The 25,303-nt window shown below is 36.1% G+C and overlaps 1 protein-coding gene across 1 annotated transcript in view; it reads right to left on the bottom strand.

Annotated features, from left to right (window-relative positions):
- LOC131033218 (uncharacterized) overlaps positions 1-24,358 on the bottom strand; it is a 149,616-nt gene extending 125,258 nt beyond the window's left edge. Inside the window, exons 1-2 of the mRNA XM_057964380.2 lie at positions 22,610-24,358; positions 8,150-8,239 (exon numbers count right to left, since the gene is read on the bottom strand). Coding sequence (XP_057820363.2) covers positions 8,150-8,239; positions 22,610-24,163 — 1,644 coding nt within the window. The 5' untranslated portion in view covers positions 24,164-24,358. The remainder of the gene's footprint in view (positions 1-8,149; positions 8,240-22,609) is intronic.
- Between the last annotated feature and the right edge of the window lie 945 nt (positions 24,359-25,303).

Genomic DNA, 25,303 nt, shown 5'->3' with positions numbered 1-25,303 from the left:
AACTTCAAGAATTGAGCTAGGGGAGCAAACTTCATGTTTGAGCACAGGAGAGCGAACTTCATTTTTGAGCATAGGAGAGTGAACTTCATGTTTGAGCACAGGGGAGCGAACTTCATGTTTGAGCACCCCTCTTCATGTTTGAGCGCAGGGGTGCAAACTTCATGTTTGAGCATAGGGGAGCGAACTTCATGTTTGAGGATAGGAGAGCGAACTTCGCCTTCTAGCATACAAGATCAAACTTCATGTTTGGAAGGAGGAGAGCGAAATCCAAGTGTAAAAGTAGTAGAGTGAATTTCACTTCATGAATCCCCAAATGAGAGTGAATTTCCTCTATATGACCAAAGAAAATGCGAAAGTATATGCCTTGAGCTGATTCGATTTGGAGTAGAAAGCAAACTTCATGTTCAAGCATATAGGAGCGAAATTCACCTTCAAGCACACAAGAGTGAACTTCATGATTTAAGCTATAGGAGCGAAACCCACAGATCAAAGAATAGGAGTGAACTTCATAAACTGAGCAAGGGTAGTGAACTTCATAAACTAAGCAGGGGGGAACAAACTTCATGAATCCAAGGAGGGGAGCGAACTTCATGTGGGAGCTAAGTAGAGTGAATTTCATGAGTCCCTAATTGAAGGTGAACCTGCAAGATTGCTTACAAGACCACTACCTTGAGCTGATTTGATGTTAGGAAAGAGTAATTTTGGTGTTAAGTAGATGAAAGGCAAGATTTAAGAATTACTTTATGTGCTTGCCTTGGAGAGCGAACTCCATGTCTAAACTTCATGTTTAAGCCCATGGGAGCGAACTTCAGAAATTAGAGGAGGGGAGCGAACTTCATGAACTCAAGGAGGGGAGCGAATTTCCTTGATATTTCAATGCACTCTAAAGATTCACCAAACGCTACTTTAGCACCCAAACAAAATTCAAATTTGAATAAGAAAAAGGGCGGCCAGCAAGGGAAAATAAGCTTAATTAAGCCAGGCTGGCCTACATAGGGAGAGACATAACCTTTCCTTTAAGCACCTATAAGAAGAAGATCAAGATCATTCATTCAATCACCAATTCAAAATATTTCTCTCCTACAGCAAATCTGATCAGCAGATAGCGAATTTCACAAGCAAAGTAACAATTTCAATCAACTTTGGCAACAAAGTTCATCAAGAAGAAGGCGAATTAACTCAGCAAGGAAGCATATTGAGCAAATTTCATCGTAAAGAACAAATTCAGTCATCAAAAGGATCGATCTCCCTTAGATACACCTATCAGACCTGCAATACATGAAAATCAGAGATCATATTAAGGTATGTAAAAGCAATATGTCATGAGTATTTGATACCATACTTGTTTGTTTTGCAGATATGAAAGGAGGATAATACAAATTGCAAAGCAGCACCTTGGAGGAATAGAAAAAAGGAGATTGCAAGATCTACACCATCATGCAACTTCAAGGGAAAAACTTCATCATCAAGCACAAGGGTATCAAGGAAGGAAGAATCTCAACTCTCACCACATTATGGAGACATGAAGAGATCAAATGAGTGCAAAGGAAAAGTTATACAATCACCCCAAGGCAAGCGAGCAAGATGAAGGAAGGACTCAGCTACATCAATGTTTCCCATCACCACTATTTTGAGCAAGCTTGAAATGTTGAGTATCAAGAGCTATCTCTCAACATCCCTTCATGGTGATAAATCAAGCCTACAAGTGCAAGTTAAAGGTGCAATCCTAGTCATCATCCCAATCACCACTCGCCAATCAGAGAAGTTCCACATCAGCATGTCTAGATGCAATGTACCTGACTCACCCGTGATGGCACAAACTTCGGGGCACCTAACCTTATTATCTATTGGTTATGCTAAAGTGTTGTAATTATTTCATTGGCCAAATTGAGTTTGTTGTAAGAAACCCTAATTAGGGTTTTCATTGTAAAATCTCAGCCATTGATCTCAAATTGATCTGAGCCATTGAATTGTATTGAGAGCATTATAAAAGGCTCAAGCTCTTCATTTGTAAAGGTTAATAGTTTGTGAATAGAATAGTGAATAGAGGAATTAAAGAATAGATAGTTTTCAAAGAATAGAATAGTTAAAGAATAGAATAGCAATTAGAGTAGAAGTTAGATTAGGAAAAGGCAAAGATTGTTGCCAAAACTTGTTGTAAAGAACGATTGAGTTCATTGAAGTTGTGGTGAATTTGATTTGTTACTTCAACAACTCGCATGATCTTTACTTCTCAATTTACTTTCATGTTGATTAGATTGAACGGAAGAAATTGTTGAATGCATTTATGTGGAATCCGTTTAGTCCATACCACTAGCCTCTTGCTGACTGTAAGTGTGCCTTCCGTGGTCAACTAGAATGATATGAACCTAACCTTGAATTGTTATGCGTCCATTGTTTATGCATTAACTTGAATGGTGAGCAATGTTTGATGGTAATGATTTGAACATCTTTGAAATGTCCTTAGAAGATTGCACTGAGCTTGTGTCAAATTGTTCAAGTTGATTGTGAGGCCTCGCTCAGTAGGATTCCATCAAATCATTCACTCATTCTCTTGCATTCATAGGATTAGAATAGGCTCTCTTAACCCTTTCCTTTTGCCCTTTTTTTTCAACTCAAGTTAGTTTAGGATACAAAAGCATCACAAGATTGCAACATCAGATGATCAAGTTCCGGTGATTCAAGCATTCGACAATTCAACGTAAGTCCCCTTGTGATACCAACAATCACATCAACCAACTGTGCTTATCCACATGTCAAGAATTGACATTTATGAACCTTGGAGTTATTTCAAGTGATCCTTAAGCTAATCTTCAGCATTTGAGTAACTTTGTTCAAGAGAGGATAAGATACTTTTGGGTATTTTATTTTGTGTTTGCATGTGCAAAAAAAAAACACATCAACAAAGACAATTCAAAAGATGTATAGTGTAGAGGAGTCTATCATTATCTATCATGGGTGGACAAAATTTGCCACACTTGAGGCTATGCAAATGAGGCAAAGTTGGAGAGGGTTACTTCAATGCAAGAGGACCCAATATTATGTTGGCATTTGCATAGGCACCCATTATTGATAACCACACTAGTCGTTCAACAATTATAAAAAGCTTGTATTCTTAAATCAATGTGTTTATTCTTGTATGAATTTATGTCATATAGAAAGGAAATATGTAAGATGTCACTTATGTTCTACACCTCTTTTGTCCGTTTAGAATGGAGTCTTGGAGTTGCAGATCATATGCAACTCCTATGACACCTAACACACACGCATACCCTCACACAGAGGATTGAAGACATTGGCAAGCACATTTGGTCACAAACACAATGGAGTTTACTTTCTGAATGCTCGTCTGCGTATAGTAATAGATATCTCCTCTCATCTTTACTTTCTGTAAGAGCGCTCTTAGTGTAACATTGCCAACTTCTTTACACGCAAGAATTTTCTTCCCACTAAAATTTTCCCTCTTGAAAATCTACTTTTGTCTCATTTTGGTGTATGGTAAACTTCCATTGATTGCTTTAAGTTCCCTTCTTTTGGTTATTTGAACTTCTTAATTGTGCTTCCATAGTATTAAATTAGTAATCATTCAAAATAGAGTTAGTTGTGTGTTGTGACGTTTTCACACATCGCCCCATTCCAAATCGGGACCCCCCTACTTTTTAGGCCCTCCCGGTCTTTTGGCTTGCGTTTTTGGGGTCTTTTCGCAGCAGTCTCGTAAGTCTCTCTGCTTTGCAAGTGTTTGGGGGTCATATTGATTAAATTTGCTTTTCGTTTGAGCGAGTTTGGTGAAGTCTAGGCCCTGTTTTGTCTTTTTCCTAGGTTTATGCCTTTTGTCCTAGATTTTAGGGGCTTCTGTTAGGGTTTTGAAGAAACTGAACATACGATTGGAATTAGGACCCTTCAAGAAACCTCCCAGTAAAATTTGAGCCAAAACGGAGCAACTTTCTATTTTTAGAAATTTCCTATTTTTTAGGGGTTTTACTAAGTCCTAGATTGGTCTAATTTTGCCAAAAATCAAACTTACTATTTTTAGTAAGTGCTTTTCTGACCTATTTTGCCCAAACCTTGACATTTTGAAACACTTACTATTTGGGAAAATCCATTTTTGGCAGGATCTTCACAGGAAAACACTGAAAGCTGAATATCTCTGAAGACACTGAAGACTAAATGTTCCTGAAGACCATTTCTAAATCCAGAAGAGTCAGAAGGCAGACAAGTTGGATCAAAAAATGGTTAAGTTTGAAACTCCTATTCCAAAAGAGGAAAGCATGCAAAATCATCCAAGTCCAAAAATTCACATCAAGCCACCAATGTCATCCTGATCCGAAAATGGCCAGAAATTTGACTAAGTCTGAAAACTTTAAAGATCTTCCAAAATCCAGAATTTGCATTATGATTCCTATGGACCTGAAACCACTCTCAAACATCCTAACAATATATATGAAATATAACTTAAAGTATAAGAACTTATACTTAAATGTTATATTTCATATATATATCCTGATGAAAAGCCTGGAACTTGTGAAAAGCATCAAAATCCTCGATGCATGAAGAATTCCACCCAAGGAAGTGATTGGGCGCCAAACTGAGGCAGGCAAGGACAGATGGAAAATCCCATGAATCCATGGCATAAGCAAAATTCCGCCCAAGGAAATGATTGGGCGCCAAACTGAGGCAAGCAAGGACAGATGGAAAATTCCATGAATCCATGGCATAAGCAAAATTCCGCCCAAGTATGCAGTTGGGTGCCAAAATGGGCCAGGCAAGGACAGATGGAAAATTCCATGAATCCATGGCATAAGCAAAATTCCACCCAAGTATGCAGTTGGGCGCCAAAATGGGTCAAGCAAGGACAGACGGAAAAATCCATGAATCCTTGGCTAAGTGTGATTTGCGCCAGGACATGAGGAAGGGCGCCAAAATGGGATTCCCATGGATAGAAGGAAAATTCCATGAATCCTTGGCCAGATGAAAAATCCGCCCAAATGTGTACTTAGGCGCCAAACTGGACATTCTATGGAAGGCGTGGAAAATGAAAAAATTCCAAGGCACAGTGAATTCGACGCCCAAGTTAATAACTTGAAATTTTTGCCTAAGGCATGGAATCCAAGGGGTCAAGGGGGAATAGAAAATAAAATTCCCCTCAGGCAAATTTTTGAATTTGCTATTTTTAGACACCAAATCTCGCCGGAATGAGGAAATTGTTATAGATTCAGAATCATGGCAGAATTCTCCATCCAATGAACCTGGCTCCTAAATTTTAGGAGGATCCCTAAAAAATAGGCATGTTGAAAAGAAGACATGGACAATTCACAAAACAATGAATTCCTTCCTCAGGAGGGATTTCCGCCCCAGCCTTGTGGAGGGCGCCAGAATGAAGAGTGCATGGAGAAACAGGCAAATTGCAAGAGTCCTTGACCAAGGCATTTTAGCGCCCAAGCGAGAGAAGGAGCGCCAGATAGAGGGATGCAAGGAATCCATGGAATTGAAAGAATTCCCCACCAAGTGTAAAATGTCCCCCAGGAACACAGGAGTGCGCTAAAATGATCTTCTCATGGACAGTGCACAAAGAGATGAATTCCTTCATCGGGGAAGAATTGCACCCAAGAAGAAGAAATTCCAGGAAAGGTGAAAAATTGACTAAGTGTTTGAAATTTCTTCCTTCAGGACATAGTTCTTGGAAATCATGAAAATTGGCTAAGGTATGAAGAAATTCCAAGAAAGGGTAAGGAACAAATTTCTTTCCAAAGGAGAATTCCTCCACAACAAGAAATCACATCCAAGGATGAATTGAAGATAAAATTTCTAAGGCAAGGAAGGAATCAGGGATGAACTAAACAAGAAATTTCCCCTAGGAAAAAAATTTTTAAAATCCATTCCCAGGCATCAAATCACATCCAAATTTTAAAACTTTTTACAAATTTGGATTCATAGGAGAATTTTCTCTCTCCTGGAACATGGAACCCTAATTTGGAAATTTTCCTAAAAAATAGGAAATGTGCAAAATTGATTAAAAACCTTCTCTGAGCAAGGAAAGTTGAAGAGACTTCAAGAAAATTCTTCCTAAATCAAATTTTCCCTCTCCAACAATTCCAGATGTGCAGGAGCGGATATACGACGACGGGGTCCACTTGCATGGCGAGGATCTATTGAACACGTGGCAGTAGAGTGGCGCATTCATTACCGGAATATTTGACCAAATGGCGACCCGGTCATTGCATGTTGAATTTATGGCAGATTCCTTTTGCATGCACCCGCCGCATGTGGAAATGATGGATCATTTATGACATAATGAGGTGATTTTTGCATGGATGAATGTTCAATGCATGTTGGGCAAATTTGAAGGAGGTGGTGCATTTAATGCGCAATGGATGCTATTTTGGGTACTTTTGAATTATTTGTATATGGGCATGATGGGTTATTGATTTGAGATCCCACCTTGTTGCATCTTGAGTGGAGAATCTTTTAGGGAAAACCCTAATTAGGGTTTGCATGTAATCATGGCCTGAGGCCTATATAAAGGGGTGACCCCCCTCATTTGTAAAGGAGGGAGCTTTGCACGAAATTGTTGCGATAAGTTTTTGAGAAAATGACAGTGAAACATTGTTCTCTGATGGTGTCCACTTAAATTATTTTTTCAAAGCTTGCATGGTTTCACCTTCCTCACTTAGAGTAGAAGTAGTATAGTGCTTTGATTTCAATGGAGAATGTAATGGTGTTTGATGAATTTCCATGGTTCATACTTTTTGCATCTTGCTGATTGTAAGTTGCAGTGTAAAGTTAGCCTGAACCCCTTAAATTTGTGCTAAGTTCGATTGTAGATGGTTGTTTGGATTGCGCCGTTTTGGGTATTCAAATGTACTTTCTCAATTTGAAAATCCTCTAGCATCCCCAAAAGATTGCACCGGTTCTTGCAGAGTTGTAGTTGATCTTGGCAAAGCAGAGCTTGGTTTATTTGGAATTTGTCCACCAGAGCACTATTCATTGTTATCACTACCCTTAGGAGTAGATTTAGATCCTTCTAAACTCTTTCCCTTTTACTTTCAGTTCATTTTAGTCCGTTTGAAGCAGCAGCATCGCAGCATTGCCATATCTGATGATGGAGTTCCAGCCACAAAAAAGAAGTGAAAGAACGATGCAAACATAAGGCCCCTTGGATTACCAGCAATCACATCAGCCAACTGAGTCACGTCCGTAGCATAAAGGAACCTTGGAGTCAATTGTCTGATCTTCCTGCAATCTTAGCAGACAATCGCACTTTGATCAAGAGAGAGTGAAGTGACCGTTAGGCAATTTTATTTTGTGTTTGACGTAGTCGTAAAAAACACGTCAACATTGTGTAAGATGGCGTTTTGGAAAGCCTTGCTAACTTTTTGTGTTGTCTTTATATATGTATACATATATAAATAGCTACTTGCTATCAACAACAGTCAGTTATACTACCAACTCTGAATACAGTCCAATGGATTGTAAAAGGAACAATGTTGGACATGATTTTGCCATTGCTTCCTTGGCTGATCGCTAATTGATATGTTTTTCACCCATTGATATGTAATCACTATGTGGCTGGATGGTTTTCACTAATTGATATGTTTGTTGTCCAACAGACATCTAGTTGAGATGACTATCAACTTGCTCACAGGTGGCTTGGTTGAAACTTGATCCATATAAGCATATTTCAGTCCCATTACAAACAATCTAGGAATGACTTCAATGATCTAGCCAAAATGAAATCCATGCGAACTTTGCCATACATACTACAAATGGTATGGCATCATTATTCTACCCTTTAACATAGAACAATTTAAATTAGCATTTATATTTATTCTAGGCACATTAATAATTTAATACATAACAAATAGATTAGGCAATGTAAAAGTCAATTTTGCTTCACAGAATCTGTAGGCATCCGTGCCTGTTTGTGTGTGTGTGTACACAAAATAGAAAGTCATGGTCCAACTAAATGCTGCATACATCATCTTTTTATGTCCCATTGAATTGTCATAAATTTCAAGGGTAGACCAAAATACAAATGCAACATGTTTGACATAGACTGTATTTTTTGTTCCCCATCACAATATATGATGATTCAAATTCTCAGAACCTCAGACCTTCAATCTCAACAAGAAAAGAGATCCAGTTAGCATACAATTTGGGTATCGCCTTTTGTCAACACTCCAAGGACCTCATGAGTTGTTGTGTTTGTCTTTCGAGAAACTGCAGCAACCTTTTCTCCAACCTGAACCATGAATAATTTAGACGATTAAAACTAATGAGCAGTTTAAATCACACGAATAATTCATGAATAAAACATCTCTGCCAGGAGGATATTTAGCAGCTGTGCACATTGAAAATTGGGAAAGACTATAATAGATCTTAAGAGTAACCACAAACTTAAACCTATTACTAACTTCTCAAATGCAATCAATAGAGAAAGCAATCAAACTTAACAAAAGCAGTAAGTGAAGAAACATATGCAAACCAATAATGTTGAATTCATGCAAGTAGCTCCATTGCTCTTCTCCTTCTTGTGTTGTATAATGGTGGCTCTCAGAATTGTAGCACCTTTTCTGTAGCTTGATAGCACAAGAATTGGACGACTGTGGTTGTTGATGATGGGAGATTGAGGTTTCTTTTATAGATTTTTGGAATTTCGATGAATGGTCAAGATTGAAAGATCAGCAAAATGATCAACAGAGGAGGATTGTTGAGACAAGTTGATTGATTGATTAGTCAACTAGGTTGATTGATCTCTCAGAAGAAATGATTAGCTTGTTAACTAAATTGATTGGGAGTGAGATGGATTGATAAATTCAGTCAGAAAAAGGTGATTGGGAGTACAACTCAGAGACAGTGACAGTTAGGAAGAGGGAATAATTAGCCATTTTAAACATGTGTTGTAGGAGAATAAATAAAATAAATATTTTATTTATTTTGAAGGAAATTGATTTTCAAAAAGGATGAACAATTAAATACATTAAATAATTCATTTAGTTGTGAAGACATAGTAAATTAAATAATTTGGAATAATTATTTAATTGCACGAAGGTGGATAGAAATTGATATTTATTTAAATGATAAAAATCATTTAATTAAAGAGAAAAGAGAGGATTAATTAAATAACGATAAAATTATTTAATTAAGATCTAGAGGAAAATTAAATAATTAAATAATTATGGGATTAGAGGGGAAGTTTCTATTTTGAATTTGAATGAAAAAAATGAAGTTGAATTTATTAAATAATTAAAATTATTTAATTAATTAGAAGAAAAATAAGTATTGTGTCGCATGTGTTAGGTCAATTTTAGGTGTCTACAATAGCAACACTACAAAAACAAATAAGCAAGTTATCCCATACATTGCTAATGCTTGCAGATTTTATTAGCATTACACACAAAGAGAAATTAAGCTTCATCTTGTGAATGTGTTTCAGATCCACAAAATTTTGTTCTTGAATATCTAGAGTTGAGAACAAAGACAATATTTTACCATTTTGACATAGCATTTCTGTAATTTTTTATATCTTTGGGTATGATTTCCATGTCAATATTAGTGAAAATCTTTAGCATAACACAAATAGTTGCTTTTCCTCTAAAAAGCAAACCCAGTGATATGATGACCGAGATGCTTTGTTGTGTATATAGGTATATGATACTATAATGTATAAAATTTGAAAGAGATGACGACATATGGCACACATCCTTTAGTAATTATATTGGGTCATGTGGACAACTTGTGTAATTAATTATATTAGGTAAGTAAGCCTACATGGGTTTCGTAGTTTACCTCTATGTTATGTTAATAGGAGGTCTATATAAAGAATATGATTATCATTTTAGTATAAGTGAAGAGTATCGGATTGTGTTTGGGATCTCTTGGAGATATAGAGTGTAGCTTCTTTTTGAAGAATATTGTATGTCGTTACCCTACCTCAAGGGTTTATTCTATTTCTACATATATTGGACATTAGAGCATCTAGGCCCACAAACATCTCTTGTATTATAGTTGATCTAATTTCTACATTATTTTATTGACATTATCATATGTGGGGATCTTATCAAATGTTATCAGAAATCTTTCCAGGGCAAAGTCGAAAGCATTTATTGGTTATTTTTTCTCGACAACGAATGAATTTCTTACAGAAAGTTGTGTGTCTAACACAAACATTCCAAAAAGTGAATCTAGACTTGATAAGAAGAAGACTTTGAGAGCCTTCCAAAAAGTGGTCATTAAAGTTTTGCATTAATATGAAAGGAGATATGGTGATCTAAAGTTTACCCTTTAATTACTCATGATGTTTAGAAAAAGAATAATATCTTGCAATCAGGTGAAGAAATTAAATTCTCTTTTTTGCATGTAAATAGAAATATTTAATTTTACCTTCCTATATTAGATTCTTTTCCTATATGTGATAGATTTAAAGAATATTTTAGAAACCATAATTTCATGGCATGGTTTAAGTCTTAAGAAAGAGGATATTGATGAAATACTCAAACAAAAAGTACCTCAAGAGCCATGTGGTTCATATGACTTGTATGATTAATTTGGCATCTACAAGAAATAAGGAAGAAGGTGAAGAAGAGTTGGAAGAAGAATGAGGAGATGACGAGAAGATGAAGGATAAAAGTACATGCATTTTAACTCAAAGGAAAGAAGATTAATCCTTCAATTTCATGGATGATTTCTAAAGGCAAAGGCATTGTTTTACTTTTTATAACCTCTAGCAACATGTATAAATTCATTACCATGGACTTAGTCAAGCAACTATAGGTACAAACAAAGCAAATCAAGGACAGTCAAATAAAGGGTAAGGATATGCAACTTTTTAAGATTTAAATCTTTCTATATATAATGTCATTCAAAAGTTATGCTCTACATGTATATGAGTTCGATATTGTTCTTGGATATCCTTGGCTGAATCTTTGGGGGCAATAAACATAAATGTGCAAAAGAAATTCATGAAAGTTTGGTATAGAATGAAAAAAGTTACATTGCAAGAAATTAAACCTAATGGTGACCAAAACAAAGCCAAAGTAGAGAAAATTCAAGAATCTATTAAAGATTACACCAAAAAATCAAAGAACAAACAAGGTGAGCAAGATGTAAAGAAAAGCATGGAAAAGACTGATTCCCTTCATAAGCCAACAAAACAAGTGCCAAAATGGGTCAAGAATCAAAGAATGTTTCAAAACTCGCAAAGGGTGAAAAATATTGACAATTGTGAGAGACAATTGTGGAGGCATAGTACTACATGGAATAAACAAGCCAGTCATTATGGATCTATATGAAATCAGAGGAGCGATTAGAATAATCAGTTGCTTAACAAATGTGCTGGCTATTTAGGGTAGAAAAGAACTTAATTTGTCTCTTTCATAACAACATAAAATGGAACAATATGTGAGTAAATCCTCTCTTCAAATTGGCAATGAAAACTCCCTAATTTTATCTATTCATAAAATCTAATACAAGCACACATAATGGCAATAAAATAATACACACTGTTCAAATGACTTTCTAAGGAGTCTTGCATGTAGGCAAAATGCTAGAAAGAAACAATTTAGACCTATCTTTTGATCTCAAAGGTAGGAGCACAGACTACACATACTTAACTCACCATGAGGTTTTTGGTTTTTTTAAACTAAACTATAACATGAATTTAAACACTAATGATTTCCAATAATTAAAACAAAGATCAGTGAGCATCAATAATTGGATTGTTTTAAACAAGAAACACAATTAGTTATGACAGCAACTAACGAGGAACGAGAATGAAAGCAACCAACAACTCCAAAGCATACAAAGCTACTTTGCAAGATAGAAGACTAGTGCTACATAAAGTTAAACAAGAATCTTGTGTCATACCCCTAGAAACCTAATTCATTCTTGCTGGACCCCTACCACCGTGGTGGTTTGGACTACGGATAAATTTTGTGATTAAACTATGACTAAGTGAACTCATGAATGTGCGTGTGTGATGGTTATAAACTTTTAATGCTACTATTAATGAATGTTTTTTATATTATCATGTTTTTTGTTAATTAATGCTTTGATTATATATTTTATTACTAACCCGAACTGACAACTTTGTGGAGTTGTGCGAGATTGATGGTTGGTTGTAGGTACTCGAGGTGCAAGGTGAAGTGGATTATGTGAATCGGTGGTGAGAGACAAACTGTCAGGTAATGTCGTTATAGCATCTATACCTTGTCCGTAAGTTTTGTACACCTAAGGTTCGTCTTGCCTAGGAGTCAAATTGCGACTACTTAATTGTTTCCAAATGTGTTGGGGAAATTTATAATAAACTCGATCTTCATTAATTGGAAGCATTGAATTAAGAGCTTATCAAAGAATAATTAAATTATGGTATATATGTAATGCTTGTCGACAATAAAAATATCAACACAATACATACATACACATACCTACATACATACATACATATATATATATAGACACACACACACACACACACACACTAAGTTACCGAGTTCGGCTATATAGGCCACCATACTGCCTAAATACGGTTCGGGTTCAGGGTTCGAGTACGGTTCGAGATTCTGTTCGCCTACTTCTGCTGACATTCTGAACAGATCCTCCATTTTGTCTAACGCAGCTCTTGGTCAGTATCACCGTTGGCAAATTTGACCTGACTGGATGATCCTGTAGGCAGACAAGGATATGATTAAGGGTTTATTAATTTTAAGGTCTTTTATAAATTTAAATACAATGATATATAACATATCATATCATATCATATTATATTATGATATAACATATTATATTATATTATGTAATATATATATATATTATTATAAGTATATATATATACATATATATGTATGTATGTGTGTGTGTGTGTGTGTGTGTATATAAAGAATTAAATGAAGTTAAATAAAAAAGAAAGGGGAAACATAAAATAAAATAAAAACAAATAGAAATAAAAAGTAAATAATATAGTTATATACTCATACTTTACCTATACTCAAATAATACATATACCAAGCATGGGCGCTCAAGATAGAAAAAGTTAAATAAATTTTATTGATAATCATATACTCATGAAAAATAAAGGAGGAGAAGCAACGCAAAGGACCAAAACAGTGGTTTGGACGGAGAAATGGCCATTCATCCCTGGCTGCCAACTCTTTCCACAGCAGGGGGACAGCTTCCATTTAATGAGAATGGTGTAGGGCATGGGCAGGAGGGACAACAATACCTTGGAAGCATGGTTACTGCCTGTAGGGCACATTTTTGGCAGATTTGACCGAGCTGAGCACGCCATAGAAGTAAAAACCCTTTACTTCCTTTATATGGCATGGAGAAATTCATTCAAAGGGGAAAAAATAGAAAAAAAAACATGGGGAAGGAGCTGGAAGAAGATTGCTAGCAGATTGGAGGGTTTACTAGGCACCAAGTTGGGTTTGGATGCCATTCAAGTTCCCTCTCTTCTTTTCTATCAGTCTTGATATCTTTTGCTTAAGGGTTGTGTAAAAGATTTCTTATATTGAACACCAGGATTAAAAATACAAAATATTAAATGACTGCTGCTATTAATCATGACCTATGGGATGGGAGGACCTAGAATTACTTGGTGTTTGTTACTAATTAGTTGAGACACTTGTTTTCGTTGCAAAGCTCTTATTTTTCAAGAATAGTTAAATGGTATTCTGAACATAGGCAGCCAAAACATGTTACTGTATGTTTTATAATAGATACCTAATGCCATAAGCTTGCCGGCCAGATTAGGATTGGTATATACAACTTGGACAAACAAATATTATTAATATGATTCATTCTACATAAATCCGACCCTAGCTGGGTAGCATGTAGAGATTAATATGGAAGTAAAATCTTAACAGCTTGCTGGTCACTCTTAGAAGCCATGTTAATAGAAATTGCAATCAATATCCCTCGAATATTCCTATTCATTTGTTAAGGGGCAGCTGGTTTAGTTTTCTTGGAACCCTTCCCGCCTTCTTTTAAACATCTAGCAGCCGCTCTAGTTTTCTCCTTCCCACCTTCTCTTAAGCATGTCTGAGTTTAAATTTTCTGTGATGTTGCAATGTAAAGCAAAATATAACAAATAAACCAGCAGCAACAAATTTACCATTAGTAAAATCTTGTCCAACCGATATCGTTAGCTTCTTACTGAAGAATTTAAAATACATGAATTTGGCCATGCTAGCCTTAAAGGAATATAACCATTATTTATAGTTGAGATGGATTTCAGCAAATTTCACATTCATATATTTGTTCTACTATCTCATAATCTAACTTGTCCAATGCAAAATTGCATGGACACTGATACGGATACAAATGTGGATATGGTATTGGATACGGATACAAATGCGGATATGGTATCAGATACGGATACGGCTATTTTTTAAGACCCCCAATATGGATATGGCTGGATACATCATTCATAAAAAAACACATACACATATTTAACACAATTTTCTAAGTTATTCGAGGAGATTTTCGTTACTTCAAAAGCAATATACACACATAATTGCTATATAAATAACAATAAGTTGATTTAACATTTTACAATATGCAAAAATAGTAGAGTTGCATTGCAAGATAACCCCAAAAATGGGTCACTCAAATAGGAAAACATTTCATTTTTCTATCTCATTGGGTGTAAGTTTTGTTTATACCATTTTTTTTTTAAATGCATGAATGAAGTTCTTTAAAATTAAATTTACGAAAAATTTCTGTCAAATTTTAAAAAAATCAAATCACATAGTATCTAGCATGGTTGGAAATCAAGGTTTTTGGGCACATGTGGGTACAATATTCAATGTGTATCTGGGCTGTATTGGATACGTATTTGTTTCAGATACGGGAATACGTGTGCCCAGGGAGGGACAAAGGAGTTTCCGGCTACTCTAGTCCAATGTAGATGGATAAAGTAAATATAGAAGTTTTCTTGCCATTAAACAAATTATAGTTTAAAATTATTATGATTTAGGATGGTATGGAATGTGATTTTACTCCACGGGTAGGTCTCATGACGTATGTTTGTCACATGCACAATACCTCCAGCAATATTGCCACACAACTTTAGTATAAGGACGGCAAAAAAGAAAACCTAGTGTTTCCATCTTTAAACAATCCTCTCAGAATAGACATAACATAGCCTAATTGACTATTGAATGCTTTATCTTAAATAAATGGTAGTTTAAAATGACTAAGACATGCGATTAAAACCATTACAGCCCTGCATAACCATAAGGAAAGAGGGCAGCAATTGCTACTACAAAGTTCCAAAAAATCAGTCGTAACCAACAACTCTTGCTGCTACAAAATTGCTACACTAGAAAGTTGCAGGTCTTGAAGACAAAATTTCTAGGTCAACACCTCTCCTAAATCATTCAACCAAATCACTATCAAGACTGGTATCTGTTAGGATATCAAAATCCTTAAGATCAAGGACATCATCATTTGCAATCCACCCAGAATCAAGATCAATCTCGTTAAGGTCAATTTGTTAGTCATTGTAACTATTGATCAAGCGCACAATAAATATCAATTGGCTGTGAAATTATAACCTATCACATTTCATAGTATGGTTTTACAAGATTATATCAAGATTAAAGCATTGCTATGCAAACCAAAGATACAATTGAGATAATAGCAATGAAAAAGATTGCATACAAATTGGTCCCTTCAATTAAATAATTAGGAAAAATACATTGGAGGTTATTACAATCTCAAAGGCATAGGTGAAGGTTGTTTCAATAGTATATTTAGCATTTATACAGTCAATACGCTAATTCACAATTTATACATATGCTAATTTAGAATTTATACATACTCATACAGATTTGTAAAGACCATTTAGGCTTTCAATTGATGAGGATGACAAGGACTGTTCTTACTTGGGATGTGTTGAAGGTATAGCTGCGATAGAGATCCAAGATGCAACGTCTCTTATTTATCTTGTGGATTCAGTTACCTTTATTTATCCTGCTTCGGTTCATTGGCTTCCGTTTTCTTTTCATGTCTACTTGGCTGTCGGTGAAGTTGTGGCTGTCGGTAACTTTTCATGTCTATGTGGTTGTTGGTGAAGATGTGGCCGTTGGTGTCTTTTCCTCTTCCTTCGTGGAGTCTCTTCACTTGCAATTCCGAGTCTTTATATTCATCGCTCTTCCATTTTCGTGGCTCTTCTTCGGCAGATGGATAGTTATATATTGCTGGCTTCTCTCGTTTGTCTTGTAGCAAGTTGAGAACATTGTGTATGTAGTCTGTCAGTTCATTAGTATTAAATGTTTTTCTGTGTTCAGTGATTTCAGACTTATGAAGGTTTATAAAATGTATACGAGATGTATCTTTTGACTTCATTGTCATGATTGATTTGTAGACAATCAGTCTTATCTTATTGTGATTGATAGTAATCTGAAACTATCAACAGTTGTATTCATTTTCAAAAATATAATAAAGATCATATTTGTGTGGGCTGGGTTTTTCACCCTCAAGTGGAGGGTTTTCCCAAGATAAGTCTTTTGTGTCCTTGTTATTCTTAAAAATTCTGATTTCTTTTATATATTCTGGTTCAAATTTAACATGGTATCAGAGTGGGTCTAGAAGATCGAACCAGAACAAGATTTTTAAGTTCTTTATTTCTTTCAGTTGTTTGCCTAAGTCATTCATAATGGTGAACAGATTGAAAGTAGAAGATAGGCTAGATGGGTTATCAAATTTCTCTTCTTGGAAATTTAGAATTCTGATTACTCTAGAAGAGAATGATCTCCTTGATTATGTTTCAACAGATGTTGCAGAATCTTCTGTTGATGCAGAGAAAGTTCAATGGACAAAGAATAGGACTATGGCTAAGAAAATTATAATTAATTCCGTTAAGGATCATCTGGTTCCTATTATTTCTAAGTTGGGTTCAGCCAAAGAAATGTTTCAGACTCTGAAGGATCTATACGAATTCAACAACACCAGCAGAGCTCTAGCCCTGAGACGTCAACTGCTACATGTTGAAATGGATAAAGAAGAATCAGTTGTTTCATACTTATGAAAATTACAGAGTTAAAGGATCAGCTCAGTGCAATTGGAGAACCTTTTGCTAATAAAGACTTGGTGATGTTAGTCATGAATGGACTTCCCAACTCTTGGGAATATTTCATTCAAGGTATTAGTGGAAGAAATGATCTACACAAGTTTGATCGGTTGAGAGCTGATTGTATTCAAGAGGAATGCAGATTGGAGGCGAGAGGTATTGGGCGTAATCATCATGATATGGAAAATCAAGTCCTTGTTACTCATTCTTCTATGGAAAAAAGCAAAAGAAGAAAGAGGGATAGAGACAAAGAATCAGATCCTATTTCAGAACCGAAAAAGGACTTATCCCACATTCAATGTTATAAGTGTGACAAATATGGTCACATTGCTCGAGATTGCAGAATCCGGTCTTCTCATCTAGCTTCTTCTGCAGAAATCAACATAGGGACACCTCAGGAGGAGCCAAGGTCTAATGTAAATTCAGAAGGTTTCTTATTTTAAAATGAGAATATGACATTTCAACTTCAAAGGGAGTCTTGACATTTCAAGAGCCTCATTGTCTTGAAGAATTTGTTAATGAGTTCTTCTCTGCGAGAGAAGTTCGAGGTGAAATCCCTTGGTTAATGAGTTCTTCTCTGCGAGAGAAGTTCGAAGTGAAATCCCTTGGTTAATGAGTTCTTCTCTGCGAGAGAAGTTCGAGGTGAAATCCCTTGTTCCACCCTCTAGGAGTAGCTATGGTGGAAGTCATGTGTATGATTTTATGATTTTTATTTCTGGTTTCATTCATCCTCTAGGAGTAGCTATGGTGAATATTGTTATGCTGAGATAACAACTTTATTGAATAAAATTTGTGATGAGACTCTCTTAACTTTCTTTGATTGCAGTTGTATGTATCTGTCATGAGATGATGAAATGAAGATCTCTCTCTTGCTAAGAGGGAGTGTTGAAGGTATAGCTGCAATAGAGATCCAAGATGCAATGTCTCTTATTTATCTTGTGGATTCAGTTACCTTTATTTATCCTGCTTCGGTTCATTGGCTTCCATTTTCTTTTCATGTCTATGTGGCTGTCGGTGACTTTTCATGTCTATGTGGTTGTCGGTGAAGATGTGGTTGTTGGTGTCTTTTCCTCTTCCTTCAAGAGTCTCTTCACTTGCAATTCCGATTCTTTATATTCATCGCTCTTCCATTTTCGTGGCTCTTCTTCTTCGGCAGATGGATAGTTATATATTGCTGTCTTCTCTAATTTGTCTTGTAGCAAGTTGAGAACATTGTGTATGTAGTCTGTCAGTTCATTAATATTATATGTTTTTCTGTGTTCAGTGATTTCAGACTTATGAAGGTTTATAAAATGTATACGAGATGTATCTTTTGACTTCATTGTCATGATTGATTTGTAAACAATCAATCTTATCTTATTGTGATTGATAGTAATCTGAAACTATCAACAGTTGTATTCATTTTCAAAGATATAATAAAGATCATATTTGTGTGGGCTGGATTTTCACCCTCAGGTGGAGGGTTTTCCCAGGATAAGTCTTTTGTGTCCTTGTTATTCTTAAAAATTCTGATTTCTTTATATATTCTGGTTCAAATTTAACAGGATAGACGGATCGCAGATAAAAAGAATGCAAACCCACTATGGTTCAAATTTATATATTCCAAATTCCAATCATTTCCTAATTCACATATATAGGTTGATGGAGATGTCAACATGTAGCACAAATTGTCATGTCCCTAACTCAGATTGCAGCCTCTATTAATAGTAACGATAGTGGTTTGCAAAGTCAAGGGCCAACCTAGCATCATACTTCCACCAAAGCACAGCTCATTGAAATAGATTGCAACCTTTACAAATACAAATCAGAAGTCCAGGCAGGATAATTAATAAAGGGGCCAACTAGGATTAGATAAAGTAATAATAGCCAAAGAAGGCCGACTAAGGTTGGGGAAGTAACAAGAGGCTGGCCATAATAAAAGAAAGAATAATTATTATTAAAAGGGGCAGCCGAGAACTGCAGTGGTCAGTTGGAAGATATGCCTCATTTGAAAGGGGTGGTGATCTTGGCAAAGAGATGTGTCCTTCCATCCCTCTTAAGAGATATATAAGGCAGATCTTCATTTGAGAGAAGGCTGTTGAACCCGAACTAATAGGGGGCGTGAATCAATCCGAAACTTCAATATAGATAAATTATAAACAGCATTTAACCATCCTACAACAATACTAAAAACACAAAATAATCAACACAAAAATACCAGATTTACGTGAAAAACTCAAACAGGGAAAAAACCACGGTGAGAATCTAACTCTCAATATGAATATGAATGATTACAATTTTTTAGGCTCACTACCAAAGAGAAACAACCCCTGAAGGGCATGCAGGCTAAGGCACACTACCTTAGGGCAAGATACATGGACTTGCCCAGCTGAGGCACACTGCTTTAGGGCAAGATACAAAGTGTTGCCAAAGGACCCACTGTTCTTCAGCAACAAAAGAAATAACAGAACTAATATGAGAAGGATCTCCTAAACATGAAATTGTCCTTGAACATTAGAATCAAGTGACCAATATCATGGCAAACATCTCTGAACTCTATCACTCTCTCTACACACTATTTTCCAGAATATATCTTCTTCAAAGCTCTTCACAAACTGACTTTCACACATTCACAAACTCAGATTTATTTGCCTATCATTCACATACACTTCTCATCAATTCACACACATTCCACACACAACTCATACAAGCTTATTCCTTAAATATAAGATTGATCATCAAAATTTTAACTAAGGATCGATCACAATCGGAATAAGCAATATTGCATAAAATGAGCCACTTGGACCAAAAATACTCAACGGAGTCCACCCTAGGAGAAAGAGGGGACCCAAATACATCATAAAACATCCTTCCAAGATGAATCCAACAATCTGCACATACTAACTCATCCTCCAAAGTCACCATCAAATGTAACGTGTAGATAGGCAATAGAACTCATCAAATAATTGGTCAAAAGACATATTCCGATGCAAATTATGCCACGTGGATCTCCACACGCCATGGTGAGACCCATAACAATACTCTAACTCATTCTCCAATGCATATCCAGACCAAAGAACATGATCCAATCAAGATAGCCCAATCGGACACACCGAACTATAACACAACTGAATATCCCAAACACAAATCAACATAGCTCTCTTGCAGAATAGAGAATCCACTAGAGAAGCACATTGAGAATATTATTCAAGCCATAAGATCACATCCACTAAACCACAACACAAACTGCAACATATCCAGAGGCTATCAAAGACTTTCCGGACCAGTCTAACAGACACTCTTACTGCCAGAAAACAGAAACAACCACCTTCTGTAAAACCAGAAACAAAATACACAACCAACACCAAAATATCAAATTCAATCTGCAACCCAAAACACAACTACAACAACCAAGAGCATATCCGGACCGATAACCAAGTTTGACATCAATGAGAACCATACATACTCACATTTCCAACAAAGACATCGACCAAGATCAGCAATTGGAGTTTTGAACAGAATTCAGAATTAAGATAGCCATTTGATATTTAGAACAAAGTGCGTGGTATGCAATATATAAAATCTAATGTTTATCATGATATCTCTCATGAAGTCTTTAATTTATTTATTATAAATTAGACTGCCAATCCAACAAGGATTTAGGATAAGTAATTATTTATTGATTTTAGTAAAGCAATCATATTAGAAATTGGCAATGAAACATAATAGAAAGATACAAGAGTATGAGTTAGACACCCATTGAGTTGGCACTTGTAAGCCCCCATTGAGTTGGTACTTGTGGGCCAAGGGGTTAGATGTTCAGCGCCCTTGGGTTTAATTGAGGAGGATAGTCTCCCGGCATCCTATGGTGTTTTCCCCTCATGTTTCTAATATGGTTAAAGTTATAGTGTGCATGTTTAGAATAAGAGTCTCCATTATTATTTTAATGTTAATTGATTATTTTCCTAAATTCAATTACTATGGTGAAATTTGGTAAAAGAATACTCTTGTAAATAAATTGTATTTTGGTTATTGTTATTTTTGGGCAAATTTCATGTATATCCCAAAAGGGGACATTACACAAATTCCTTAAGTTAATTGCATTGGGTCATGTAGAAAACTAGTGTAATTAATTATATTTCAGTGTTCCACGGCCGTTGGGGACAAGGAGACGGGAGAATGAGCTTCAGGGACGGGGGGACAAAGAGAAAGAAGTTTCAGGGACGGGGGGGACTTGGGCCTGGGGCGAAACACGTTTCCGTGGAACACTATTATATTTAGCAATTATTAGGCTTAGTGGGTTTAATGGTTTGCCTCTCCATTATGTTAATAAGAGGAGGTCTATATAAAGTAGGTGAAAATTATTGTAAGGACATGAGAAGAGTATGGCATAGCGTTTGGGATCTGTTGGAGATATAGCATAGGGAGCTGCTTACATGAGGAATATTTTATGGCGTTACCCTACCTCAAGAATTTATTCTATTTCTGCATATATTGGATATTAGGGCATCAAGGGCCACAAACATCAATTGTATTGGGTTTGATGCAACTTCTACATTGTCTTATTGCCATTATTATATATGTGGATATTATCAAGCTTATCGTGAAGAATGTGTGACTAAATTATAATGTCTTACAATCCTATTAGAAGCATCTACATAAAAATTCAAAGTACTAAACAAATTGTGATTAATGAATGTAACATTATATATTGCTTCTAAAGGAACGGTTGAAGAAGATGTTAATAGTTTCTGATACAAATACCTGATAATTATATGATGAAAAAGGTTTAACCACTACATAATGTCAATCTAGATATACAAGAAGCTTAGACAAAGGAAATACAGTATTCGTCCATTCTAAAGCACGGAGTGAGAAGAAAACTACCGCATTGAAAATTAACTATCTACAAGACGACAAGAAATCAATATGTTAATTTTGTAAGCAAAGTGGGCAATATGTACAGGAAAAAAATTAACTCTAGTCTTGCCCGTGGGAACCTCGCATCCAGAGTCATTAGTTTACTGAAATTAATAACGTTTATCACTGAAAAGGTAGACCCCTTTTCTGTTTCGAATCATATAAGTTTGGCATATATTTAATTGAATATATATAGGTTTAACTCCGATTTGACCCATTTGACAATGGACTCAGATGGGACATTGGTTTTGGGGTAGATTCTGCCACTTGTATTTGACAAATAAACATTTTGCTAGTAAATACACCACCATGTGAAATATTCTAATACTCTTTGAGAGCTTTGCTGCTCAGACACACGGATGGTTGACAGTATGCAAATACGCACTAACACAGCCAGGATCCTCTTAAGTATGATTAGAAATAAATAAATCAACGCTTTATTGTGGTGAGCAATGTAATTGTTGAAAATAAAAAGAAAGAATGTCACAGGTGCATGAATGGATTGCATTCATGGCAATAAGATTATAGAAGCAAATATAAATTGAAAAATGCAATCAATGTTTATCAATCTAAAATTATGTCAAATATACTACACACTGCAATTCGTGAATCAAAACTTGGAAGGAAAAGTTAATGACGAACCACGAAATTTGTCAAGGTCGACTTTCCAGCATTGGGCGGCCCAATAATCCCCACAGAGAGCGATTTCTGGTCCTCTTCCCTAACGTGCCCTTCTTTTTCCTCCTCCAATTCGTCATCAGGCTGTGCCAAAGAAGCTTCGAGTAAAGTCCTGGCCAACTTTGAAGACCTCCACTCCTTTTCTACGGGATTCAAGTGCGGGGACCAATCTTCAGTAGAATTTTCAGTCTGATCCATTTCACCTAATCTATCGTCCTCCTCCTCCTCCTCTAATTCATTTCCAACTTTTGTCTTCCCCTTTACAAATTTATCAGTTCCCTTAACAGCTGTCCTATTCTCTTTCTGCTTGCCTGTCACGGAAGTAGATTCCTCCAGCAACCCTTCTTCAAACTTCGTGGAACCTTTTTTTGAAGGACCGTTCGTAGCATTACTTTCATATGATAGTTTGAATGAGCTTATAGCCTTGGTCAACTCCGAAGCCATCCGTTCCTTCTCTTCGGAACTATGCTGGGGAAACAACTCATCAATATCCTCATCAGTCTGTAGCATTTCACCTTCTATTTCATCTTCGTCCTCACCCTCGTCCAATTCATTAGCTGTCCTCCCAATGTTTTCCTTTTCCTTTGCAGATTTATCTTTTTTTCTCTTTGCAAATTCATCCCTTTCCTTAGCAACTCTATCCTTCTCCCTGGTAAATTTGCCCTTGGCCTCCTCTTCAACCGACGAACCTCCCTTAACCTTCTTTGATTCAACCGTCTCACTTTTCCTAGCTCCTTTAAGCTTCCGCAGAACAAAACTCCCCTCTTCCTTGGCAAATCTATCATTATTCTTAACAAATTTATCTTTTTCCTTTGTAACTCTCTGGTTGGCCTCCTTCTGCGTAGCCAGTGGACGTCCCTTGACCTTCTTAGAATCATGTTTTTCATTTACGTTGGCAAATTGACCCTTCCCCTTCATAAATTTCTCTTTTCTCTCAGCAAGTCCAACCATGGCCTCCTCCTTCTGCATCCATGGACTTCCTTCAACCTTCTTTGAAACGATTTTCTGTTTCTCCTTTGCAAATTCCTTCATAATCAACTCCTTAGCCTTCTTGAGCTTTTCTTCAGCGGCCTGCAACCCCCGACCTCCTTCAGACTTTTCCGCACTGTCTCCCGAAGCACTCTCTGAAGCATTATTTTTCTGTCCGTTTTGTTTGATGCCGAAGACAACTTCGTCGACCTTCGCTCTGTAGGCGGCGTTCCAAATAGGCTCCACGGTTGAGGCCTTGCCCTCTTCCTCCCTGTGAATCGAACTTGTGACCGAGCTGTATGCATCGCAGTCATCATCATTTTGAGGATTAGCGCTGGATGAGCTATAAAACCCACGAACGAAGTGGGATTTCGCGCCTCTGCCGACCGTGTTAAGGGTTTTACCTATCACAACCGACAGTAAGCCATTTTCAGCACACTCCGAAAAAGCCTCTGATTGAAGGGTGTTTTCATATAACGGGCATTGACGATTAAGTCCGAGTTTTTTACAGCGACGAGCAGCGCCCGCTATCGTGTTTCTGGCGTGCATCTCATCAGCAACTTCAGCAAAAAACGAACAGCAATTGACTGTACATTTAGTTAGTTTGGAAATGGAAAATAGACGTTAGGGTTTTAGCTGGGTTTAAAAGAGTTTTCGAAACTGCGACAATTTTATCATATTAAACCCCTGTTTAAAGAGAAGGAGTTCTATACAAACTATTTTGCTTGACGAGTAGATTTTAGAGCCTAATACTGTAAGCGCCCTTTATATACAACAGATGTGCAATCAAATGCTTCGTAAATTGGTGAGGTTGTGAATGAAATAATAAATATTTTTATTAACAAGATTATGGATTTATTTCAACATGGTTTCCTTTGACTCGTTATGAAGATGTGAGTTAGATGAAGATGTATTTGAGACTAGCTAGATAAATTTAAAACAATTAATTCTTTGCGTTGTAGGGTTTTTGTAAAGAAAATTATTGATGTAGTTGGTATATAGGTAGTAGTGAAAATTGAATGTTTATATTTTTTATATTGAGATTTATAGAGATTAGGTTGTTTTTAATGTATAGAATAGTGTATAATATGGTTTATTTTATATTGAATTTTGTAATTAATGTTGAGTCAAAAAAATAAGTCTTTTGATAATAAGAGGCATTTTATTGTGTAATGTGTCAAATATGATATTTATATCAAGATTCATTTTATTGTCTTTTAGTCAAATGTATTGATCGATATTTCATGAGTAATGGTTCGCATGAACCCCTCTCTTGTGAGAATGAATGGCCCACTTAGCACTTATTTCATCTAGATGATGCTTTGTAATGTCCCCAATTTGAAATAGACTTTAGTGGTAAATAATAATAATAAAATTATAATGAAAAAGAATAAAATTAAAATATGGCTCATTCATGGGCCTAGACGAGATGATCTGTCTCTATTGTCAGCAAGTGTACAGATTAAAGCTCAATGGGAACCACTGGAGGAAGGGTGGATTAAGGCAAATTTTGACAATGCATCTAAAGGTAATCTGGGAGATTCAGGTGCAAGGGTGATGTTTAGGGATTGGCATGGAAACATTATAGCATTGGGAGCTCAGAGACTGGAGAAGGGTATGAATAATGAAGCGAAGGCTCAGGCAGCTCTTTTGGCGGTTGAATGGGGTTTAAAATTTGGATTTACGAAA

Source organism: Cryptomeria japonica, chromosome 8, assembly GCF_030272615.1.
Source record: "Cryptomeria japonica chromosome 8, Sugi_1.0, whole genome shotgun sequence".
NCBI lineage: Eukaryota > Viridiplantae > Streptophyta > Pinopsida > Cupressales > Cupressaceae > Cryptomeria > Cryptomeria japonica.
The sequence above is the reverse complement of the archived record's forward strand: the minus strand, read 5'-3'. Positions and strand labels throughout refer to the sequence as shown.